Genomic DNA, 10,594 nt, shown 5'->3' on the forward strand with positions numbered 1-10,594 from the left:
GATCAGATCACAGCCAGCAGGAAACCTGTGACGTAGAAGCTGAAGAGACGGGATTTCTCAGTGAAGTAGGAGACATCTTGTGTCTTGCTGTTAAACATATTGTTAGATACTGTATTTGTCTATATTATATATGAGAAGCAATATATGTCATTTTAACAATTTTATTGAAAGGAAATGTACCTTTTGTTGTGGAAAAATAACACCAGACAGAAATGATTATTCAAAGCAGAGTATTTATTTATTTTTTTAAATATGTAAGCATTTCTAAAGCGGCTCTTTAAAGTTTATTTGTCGCTGCACAACCACATAATTCCCCAAATGTAGCTCAACTATTAGTATAATTATATGTAAGCTTGAGCTGAAGAGATCAATCAAAAGAACATTGTCAGCAATTTTGATAATTGATTAATCGTTTACATAAAATACCCAAATTGTCCTGGTTTCAGCCTCTTACTTGCGAGGATCTTCCGCTTTTGTGATAAAAAAAAAACCGGAATATTTTGGGGTTTTGGACGGTTGTTTGGACATAATGAGCAACATGACGTCACATTTGGTTTTATAGAATTATAACTGACGTTTTTTCACTATTTCCTGAACAAACAGCAAGTTGATTAATCGAGAAAATAATCAGCAGGTTCTTTGTCAATGACAAAAGTCGTTAGTTGCAGTCCTAATGGCTTTGAATGAAACCCTTGGTATAATAATCCAAAGGTAGTGTCTCGCTAACAGATGGTCCAACATTATCATTATCATTATCATTTCAAATGACCAGAAGCAATAACCACACTCACATTCACAGCATCCTACTGGCTAACTGAATAATGAGAAAAACCACATTTTGGAATTGCACTTGCAAATTTATTTACATTTTGTATTTTACATGATAAGCAACCATTTTCTGTCCAATTGTTAAGCCTTTGATTCACACTTAAAATATTTAAAAAAAAAATTGAAAAAGCACAGGCTTAAAAACCCAATCAGTAAGCTGCAACTAAGTTCAACAGCAGCAGCGTAACACAACATGTTCAGTAGGAATGTGCACATGTTTAATCTGTGTGTGTGTGTGTGTGTGTGTGTGTGTGTGTGTGTGTGTGTGTGTGTGTGTGTGTGTGTGTGTGTGTGTATGTATGTACAAAGTGCATCATTGCAAAACATGTTCTGGGGATGTTAACAAGCTCATGGAGTTCCGTGAAAATAAAAAAGCTCTTCCAATACATCGACTCCATAGTCATACAAACCCAAATGTGATTATCTAATACGCACAAGAAGAACTTACATGTCCGTCAGCGAATCTGGAATGTTGACTTAAAGGGCCGGCGTCAGTCAAATTATTGGAAAAGAGTTTGGGCAAAATATGCCCATCTCATCCAGAAACTATCAAATCATGAATCTCAAATGTACCGTCATCGTATAACATAGTAATAATGAATGTTACATGTGATGTGGGACTGGCCAGATGTGAAACACCTCTGGTCTAGAGTTACTGTCTGAACCTGTGCTCCTAGTTTACCGCGTGTTCTCCTTCTAAATCATGATGCAGGAGGTGACACTGAGGAATCTCACTAGACTTCTACTTTTAGTGTCTGACAGCTGCCGAACACGTGGGAGTATGAAGGAGGTGGGGTTTTTTTGGTTGAGTGTGTGTTGGGTCGTCTTACCCATGTGAGGAAGGGAGGAGGGGTTATTCTAAAGAGCCCTCTGTCGGGCAGCCGATGGTTCTAATAATATACTTATATGCTTATGATCCATGTCCAGTGTTACAGATGGATGTTAATGCTAATGATTATAGGGTTATCCTCAATCTAACCACCAACCGGGATTGAGAAATACAAATTGCATCACAAAAAAATGAACCCTACCGTCGACTGCTGCGACGCCCTTCCACCCACTTCATTTACATGTAAAAGAATTAGCGTTGACGCAGCTCTAGAGACTGTGCTGTTTTCTAGAGTGTTACAGTTAATAAAATATAAAATGCTAATCCAAGGACCCGTTAAACAACAGTACCGGTGACTGAGGAGCAAAACAACACTAACAGCTGTCAGTCAGCAATAAGAAGAACACACAAAGGAACGATGAAACCACTTCATCTTCTAACCTCTGGATCTGCTCCGTCCAGAGAGGGGTCATGGGGTCATGGGGTCAGTCATGTGGCTGTCGACAGTCAGCACTCTTTGGTTGATTAAATATGAAACTCGTCTCGTCGTCGTCACACACGCGTTGTTGTGTTAAGTGTCACGAGGTCATATTGCGTAAACATCGTCATAAATAATAAGTAAAGGTCAGTAAAATGACTGTTATCTTGCAGGAATATGTTGAAGTATTCTCTTCAAACTATGTGAGAAAGATACGTTAGGTGGTATTTTTTTTTTTTTTTTTTTTTTTTTTTTTTAAAGATAATGTTGCAAATATTCTGATGATTAAATAAACAGTCAGTTGCACTGAGATTAGAATGGTTCCACGTTTCCTCATCTCGTGGACGTAAACCGGACGTTGACCTGTTATTTCAGTTTTATAGACTCTTAGATGCAGTTTGTGCAAACGAGCAAACTCCAAACCCACGGGTCGGTTAAGGACACTTTTAGCGTGCCTTCCTGTTGAAAACTACTCCTGCTTTTTTCACGTAGGAGTAAAGTCTCTACCGGTAAATAGAACACGCCCACGTTCCGGCCCGTTCGCCCTGCTGGGCGGCGTGTGGGCCGAGGTCACAGGGAGCAGAAGTATCTGTGGACGGGGAACGCGGTGAGCCCGGCCAAAGCTATGCCCAGACTGTCTCCTACGCTGGCGGCGGCCATGGCGAACTCCCTGTGTCTGTCTCCGGTCTGCGGGGGACAAAAGACAGACGTCAGGACGAGTCCAGAAGCCGACAGCAAAGACAAACTTTACTTGTAATGTTATCAAATTAAGAGAAATGCTCTGCACTTCCTTGTTTTATGAATGACGTGGTACACGAGTTGAAGCAGCGGTGCTGTGTGTGTGTGTGTGTGTGTGTGTGTGTGTGTGTGTGTGTGTGTGTGTGTGTGTGTGTGTGTGTGTGTGTGTGTGTGTGTGTGTGTCCAATCAGAGGTGGTCATCCCTGCAAACCCCACCCTGAAGGTTCCCTCCCCAGACTCAACCAGGGACTTTTTGGGGGTTAAAATGTCCCCAGAACCGACTTTTGACTGTGGACAGTGAGTTCTTAAAAGGTTCCTGGTCCTTGGGGACACTTCCTGTGTAAACAGATTTATGTCCCCACAACGTTACACGCACAGACGTGCGCACACGCACGCACACACACGCACACACACACACACACACACACACACACACACACACACACACACACACACACACACACACACACACACACACCTTTTTTTGGATTGCACCTTTCATACATAAAATGCTGCTTAAATTGAGTTACAGTTTGGCATTAAAAACAGAAATGTGTAAAAAATACGTTCATAAAAATAGAAAAAAAGATCCAATAAAAAGGAGAAATAAAAGCAATAAAAATGCTCGTAGAAAAAGACATAAACATAGTGCATAAACTAGACGCCTGTCGACATAAGTAGGCCCCGAGTTGTTTTTTTAGAAATGTCAACAGAGCTCTCATATCTAACGGCGCTGACCCGGGTGTTCCAGAGTCACGGAACTCGTTTTGTGTGCTACGTTAGTAACAGATGCAGTAAGAGCATCAGAGGACTGTTGTTGGCTGATAAGGAGTTAAAACGTCCAGAATGTAAGAAGGTTCTGTATCATTAAGAGCTTCATGTGTGAGTAAGAAGGCCTTGAAAGAGAAGGGGAGCCAGTGCAACAGGAGTCATGTGCTCTCTCTTTTCCTTTCCTTAAACTTCTGGCGGCAGAGTGTTTGAACTAGCTGAAGTTTTTTTTGACAGCGACTGTCAGCTGTGTCCGATCCCTTCCACTGTGCCGTATCTTTTGAATGCTATGAAGCTCACATCAGTGAGTCAACACCTCCTGCAGATGTTTCTGACTTGAAACGATAAAAGTAACGGCTATGTAGAAGCAGTTGGGGGGGAAAGAAAAGAGACAAGTTACGCCTGGAAGTGTTACGTTTGCATTAACAGCTGCTTTCATCGACACGTGGAGACCCTGAAAGACAGAAAGTGGACCTGACCTCCAAGCTGATGAAGTAGAAGGTGTTGACGTACGCAGCTCCGCCCAGCAGGCCCTCGTAGAGGACGATAACGAACACCAGCCAGACGCTGGGCAGGAACTGGAAACGCACCGCGAACAGGAGCAGCACCGCGTTCACCACCTGCGAGAGGGACGGGGCAGAACGGAGAGCCTGGTGACCGACGTCTTTCATACAAAACGTGTTGCACCTCATGGCGAGCGATCTGAAATGTGTTTGCGATTTGGCTATTTTCCTGTTAACATGGGCCGTGTTTGAGAGGATGCCATTGAGGCATTTTTTTTTAGAAAAACAAGATGGCGGCAGCTGAAGGGGAACTTTCTGTTGATGTCGCTCTTGTGTCAGCATTAAACAAACTGGATGTTATATTTGCGCTAAAAGAAGAACAATCAGACGCCCTTACATGGACAGCATGTCATCTCCCCGTCTCTGGGTCTTTCAATCTAATCAAAGCTCCGTTGGATCATGTGACTGATCATGTGACACCACAGGTGGACTTAACGTCTTTTAATTTCTGGATCAGAGTCTGAGAAAAAGCGTATCGTCTTGTGTTTCACCAAAACATGTCTTTGTACTTCACGTCTCACCTGAAGCACAGAGAGAGCCCACAGATTCCTGATCTTCACGCAGCACAGCGACGACCGAGACACCAACACACCAACTTGGTACAGCGTCTGGTACCTGAGACACGATCAACGAGTCAGTTTGACCTCCACGTCCTTAAGACAACCTTCAGAGCGACATTCTAGTGAGGACAACTGACCAGCGATACTGCTCCGCATGGGACAGAAAGAGTTTGGGAAAGTACAGGAGCTCCATCTGGGAGAGGAAACGTCGACATGTTCAATGTTATCACGAGATCTTCTGTATGTCTGACAACGCGCAGCGAGATGAAAGCTCACCAGGCCCTGGTTGATGAAGTACTCAGCGAAGTAGACCAGTCCCAGGGGGACCACGAACCTCAGCAGGCCCTGCTCACAGGAACCAGGTGAAGGAAAAGTACAACCAGGCAAATAGTCAAGAGGAACAGAGGACGGCTTTTAAACTTACTTTGATGACATGAAGTTTCTCTGTGAAGGCGAGCGGTCCGGTGGTCCTGTCCTCTGCTGCGTTGAAGGGGAGAACAGGTCAGCTGGACTTACAATACATTCACAGTCAGATTCAATGCTACGCCATCAAATCTGATGTGTTAAAGATAAAATGACACACTGAGTTTGAATAGAAGACACATTGTTTTTAATGTTAAGATACTCTTTTAGAAATGTTTACTGTCATAACTTTAACTGTCTTTAAAGGTTTAGAGGAAGTTTTTTTCTACACGGTGAGCACATAGAATGGAAGCGCGGGGGGGGGGGGGGGGGGAGTGCTAATCTAGCAGTATCAAAGCTATCTGTATTAATTACACACTGAGTTTGAAGTGTAAACATCTGTGTTGGAGTGCTGCACAGAGCGGATAACATCTGTGTGTCCAAACAAACCCAGATAAACCTGTTGGGGCCTTTGAGGTATCAGAGCTCACATCTGACCACGTGATGGAAAGACTCATTTAAAGAAGAAGAGCACACGCCTTCATCGCTATCTGATTGCAGCGATGCCCTCCAACGTGTTGCTCAACTGCAGCTAACGCAACACAACAACATAGGTCGCTGTGTTTCTAGACTCTTTTATTCTCACTGGGTTCCTTCAATGTGTTTTCTTTATGTCAGATGAGTGTGGATCAGACTGCGTTTCCATCGTTTCGCCTCGATGTACCTGCCGGTGACTTCTCCTCGCCCTCGTCCTCCGACCCGTCCATCAGCGCCCGTCTGTCCTCTGAGCCCACAGCCGTGGACTCCGTCTCCCTGACGCTCCACTGAGGCAACGAAGGCGGGACAACCAGCAGGAGGAAATAGCTGGAGGTGGTGTTGTTGGGATAAGCACAAGACAAAGTAAATACAAACTTTCATCCTAAACTGAGATGAAATGGGAGCATATCTGACCTCACATCGTAGATGCTCATCGGCTCTCTTATCTTTGCGGCTCCGCGCGCTCACCTGAGCAACATGGCGACCGGCACCACCAGCATGATGAGAAGCGTGACCTGGGGCGACAGGCCGGCTTGGGTGAGGACCGAGTAGAGGAGGGCTCCGGCCACTCCGGCGCCGCCGGTGCCTGAGCCCCAGTATCCCAGCACGTCCCTGAAGGGGGGGGGTGTTAGTGGATAGTTAGGAAGTGTCTTCAATAAGGCCGGTACGTTACAGAAGGCAGGCCGATCCAGTGGAGAGACCGTCTCAAAAGCCTCTGCCGTCAAGGGTCCTCTGAGGAAGCTCTGACGTCAGGGATTTCACACTCAAGTGTCAAAAATAACCCAAATTCATTCACACGATTCTGAAATCAAGGACGTCAGATAGGAATATTAACAAATTAAAACACTCATGGCAAGTCAAAATTATAGGAATTTAAGTGATATTTGACTTTTTTTTAATTTTGACTTTAAAAGTTATCATTTTAATTTGCTATGCCGTACTTTTAATAATCTAAGTATCACATGTTTTTATGATTTAACAGTGAACATTTAAGTCATTTTCAAAATACTCCAATCCATACCAATGAAAGCACGAACACAATTCATTTACATTTGCTGTAATTTAAATAACGTGTTTAAAAACATACTGCCTGTCTTTGACATGTTCTCAGATATTAAAGGTTTTATTATTAAACAGCTCATAATTATTATCGTGATAATAGAATGCAGTCCTGTGTGAAGTCCTACAGCTGGAGCCAGACTACTGAACCTCACACTGGAGGTTCTTCTGTTGAGGGGAGCAGGATGGCTCAAGTGTTTACCTGCTGAAGTAGACGGTGAGAGAGAGGAAGGACAGCTCTCCCAGTCCAGCGCCGACACTGGCGAAGATCACGCCTAGAAAACACAGCAGGAGAGCAGGGAGGACAGACGCCGGTGAACGACTCGTCGCTTCGTCCGACAAGAGAAGAAGAACCACATCTAGACCCGAGTGTCTTCGACCCGTGGCTCACTTCCATGGCTCTAGAGTATCAGTTACTCTAGTTCCACAAGAAGAAAACGGTCCATTGAAGGCGGACGCGCTCACACACTTAAAAATTTGCTCCGCTGACTCAGCGGTTTACGGACTACTTATTCACTTCTACCTTGTATGTAGTTAGTGGAATTGTTTACTCCATCGCAAATTGAGATTTCGGACGCTTCATCAGTCGTCGGCATTTTTGCATCATCACTGCTCGGCTGTCATTTGTGCTCACATGGTGCACAGAGAGTCGGAGCAACAGGGGGTTGTAAACAGGGGCCCTCAGGGGCCCTCAGGGGCCCTCAGGGGCCCTCAGGGGCCTCCTGTGCTCCTTCTTCCACAAAGGCAGCTCCAGTTTTTTTAGACAAAAACAGAAATTCTTATGGACGAGGAATCACAGCAGCGGTTGGTCCGTGTTGCTACTTTGCATTGTGGTCCTCGACCAAGTATGTGTGTGTGTGTGTGTGTGTGTGTGTGTGTGTGTGTGTGTGTGTGTGTACACACACACACACACACACACACACACACACACACTCTAGCGGTCCATAAAGCTGACCTCAAACATCAGCTCACGGATCAGTCCTAGGGTGGGGATGATAAACTTCTAGCAGCCGGTCACGAGAACACGATCACGCTCATAATTCTGCAGAATAAACCGCAGCTGCAACCGTTCAGATAAGAGGACAGGAAATGAAAGTGAGCAAATGTTAAGATGCGTCTAATCCGTCATCAGAATGCTTCACGGTTCCACCGCCGATAAGAGATCAACATAATAAGAGCTCTGAGAAAAAGAAGAAGAAGAGGAAGCTTCACCTAGGATGCTCATCCACACGGCCGAGGAGAAGGACACCAGGAGGAAGCTGATTGCTGCCATGATGGCGCAGAACAACACTCGGAACCTGGAGAAACAGGGATTTAAAGAAGCACGTTCACAACGCAGCACAACACTCGTGTGGTGCTCAAACGTAACAGGGCCGTGCTTTGATTTGGAAGGTATTATTATTGCTCTGTTTGGTTTCCACATCACATCTTCTTACAGAGCAGTGGAAAAAAAACACACAAAATACATATTCAGGTCTTTATTGCACTACTTTGCGTCTGTAGATTTCTCCTGAATTCACCCAAAAGTTATCAGTAGATAACGATCCATTTGCATATTTAAACATTTCAGAAAACTTGTAATAAAGTTTCACGGTGATATCTATTAGTTATGTGTTCACTCTCTTCACCTGTAGTTGTCTTCAACGTGTCATCAAAAAGCAGGAAACAAAGTGTTTGAAACGCTGAAGGCTGGATACACAGAGCTAAATACAACAGGTTCTGTCACACGTGTATTTGACTGATGCTCGTTTTTGCTCAGTTTTGGCACAAGGCGCACTTTGATCCTGGCTCATTTCACGTTCAAAACACAATTGTTACGCACCGTTTATTATTTCTTAAGAGCGCCCCCCAAAAATGTGTAAATGCCACATTTTGGGTTTTTTCAGTAAAAGTAGTTTGAAGACAACGGGTGAACCAGGGGAACATTTTTCTGGAATATGTTCTGAACGGGCCTTCATTCATTTGGCCACTATTTGAAAACGTACAAAAAGTGAGATGAGGCACTAAAAGTGACCTCCGCATTGAAACCGAATGCTTCTGTGTAACACTGAATGATGGGACGACTGTCGGATGTGTCAAATGTGGAATGTTGTTGGTTTCCTTACCCATAAGGCAGCTTGTGGATCACAAAGGGAGCCGACAGCTTGATGAAGAGCGTCGGGAGGATGTCGGCTAACAGCACAGCCTGAGGAGAGAAGGTGAGGCCCTCTTTGAAAGCAGTGTTGACATGTCAAACACAAACTACGATCCCGTGTGTTCTGTGTTCACGCCTCACGGTGTCATTTAGCCTCAGAACACTGGGGGATTCTGCCGCACTGGCAGCTGAGGAGACTTTCCACTCCGGTACTTTCACTTCTAGTTTGACATATTAGCTTCAGTTCCCGTTTCCTCGCTTCAGAAAGGAGCGTATTTAAAGAGGAACTACTCCCCGGGGTTTTGGCTAAAGCGCCTCTACCCTGGAAATCCAAAGGACATGAACTAACCATCGACCACGGCGGCGCCGGCGGAGCGCCTGAGACACGCCCGGTCACGTCTAATGCGTCTGCGATTGGCTAGAACTCGTAGAATTCAAATACTTTGCACTAAAATGTCAAGATTTGGACCCGAACAACACGACTAAATAGCGTTGCTCTACAGTGAGAGAAAGTAGTTCCTGGTTTTAGCTAAAGGACAGTCTCTCCACTGCTAAACGACGGCTGAAACGTTGCCAAAATACAGCCAATTAATTCCCCGTGAACATACAGACTGGTGAAGCTCGCTCCCCGTTGTGTAGTGAGTATCCATTTACCGCAGTGGAGACAGGATTGCAGTCATAGCGGCTACCGTTGCTACTGTTCACACCTTGGAGTTCCACGGCGGAGGTGGCTGTAGTCTATATATACACACACACACACACACATGTAGGGAAAGGAAAAGAGTGATTCACTTTCTTCTCGCGTTCTTATATTTTAGCTTCATGCCATTAGCAAGAAGAAGAGACAAAACATGAATATAAAATGGGCCTTCTTACAGTTGATGTGCCGTTTTTGGACTCTTGTTTTTGGAGGATGTCGTGGGCGGCGCTCAGCATGACCACGTACGCAAAGTTGTTGCACAATCCAAGGAGCCTGGGGGGGGAGGGGGGGGGGGGGTAATAATCAGAAGAGCAGGTGAGATAATTCAGGGTCAGCAGCAATAACTAAGCCACTGGCTCAGTGGTTTCTCTGTGAGAAGGATGCCAATGGCACACGGCACACCTCTTAATGCGTCAGTGATTAATGTTGTCTTTACAAGATGTTCTCCTACATAAAAAAAGTCATTCAGATTAGAGAGTAAATTACAAATATACATGTACGCACGGCTTCAATGTCGACGTTTGATAATGGACTGTTTTACTGACTCATTGGAATATGATACCCTGCTCTGATATTGATTTAGAAGAGGTACACTAAAGTTATTACTTAAGCGTAGTGTGGATTGGGAGCTTTTGCTACATACAGCACTAACTAGACGTTCACCAGATTGCAATAAGTATTAAATATGTTGCCTCCTCGAGTGGACGATGACCTGAAAATAGTTTGTAACTCATTTGTTTAGGTTATCAGGAGCCTTTCATTGCTTCGCATCAAACACAAAGTTTCCTTCTGCTCGAATGTGAGCGCGTAACGTTACTGATGCTAACAGGAAGCTGTGGGCTCCATTTAAGTTTAGCTAAGTAAACACTCGTTTACATATGTCACCTTGTGCAACGCAACACCTTCAGCATAACGTTAGCTGTAAAGTTGAATAGTTCACTTTAATAATCTTTGTCTCAATAAACGTCGGTGTTTTTTTTCTCCCACCGTGGTTCTTG

At 44.5% G+C, this 10,594-nt stretch overlaps 1 protein-coding gene across 2 annotated transcripts; it reads right to left on the reverse strand.

The window, feature by feature from the left end:
* Positions 1-836: 836 nt before the first annotated feature.
* LOC137888508 (battenin-like) lies at positions 837-9,873 on the reverse strand. 2 transcript variants are annotated; one of them, XM_068731913.1, is made up of 13 exons: positions 9,773-9,873; positions 9,551-9,634; positions 8,868-8,947; positions 7,975-8,060; positions 6,965-7,037; positions 6,172-6,315; positions 5,891-6,030; positions 5,189-5,241; positions 5,041-5,109; positions 4,902-4,957; positions 4,726-4,819; positions 4,121-4,261; positions 837-2,822 (listed from the first exon to the last, which is right to left on the reverse strand). In XM_068731913.1, exons 1-13 carry the CDS (start codon positions 9,830-9,832, stop codon positions 2,706-2,708), a joined length of 1,197 nt encoding a protein of 398 aa, XP_068588014.1. In that variant the 5' UTR covers positions 9,833-9,873; the 3' UTR covers positions 837-2,705. The 2 variants fall into 2 exon arrangements, with proteins under 2 accessions (XP_068588014.1, XP_068588013.1); XM_068731912.1 differs by having other exon boundaries at positions 5,189-5,244.
* Positions 9,874-10,594: the final 721 nt, after the last annotated feature.

The sequence above is a fragment of the Cebidichthys violaceus genome, unplaced genomic scaffold (assembly GCF_023349555.1).
Source record: "Cebidichthys violaceus isolate CVI_PGR_0920_01 unplaced genomic scaffold, fCebVio1.0.p SCAF_541, whole genome shotgun sequence".
Classification (NCBI taxonomy): domain Eukaryota; kingdom Metazoa; phylum Chordata; class Actinopteri; order Perciformes; family Stichaeidae; genus Cebidichthys; species Cebidichthys violaceus.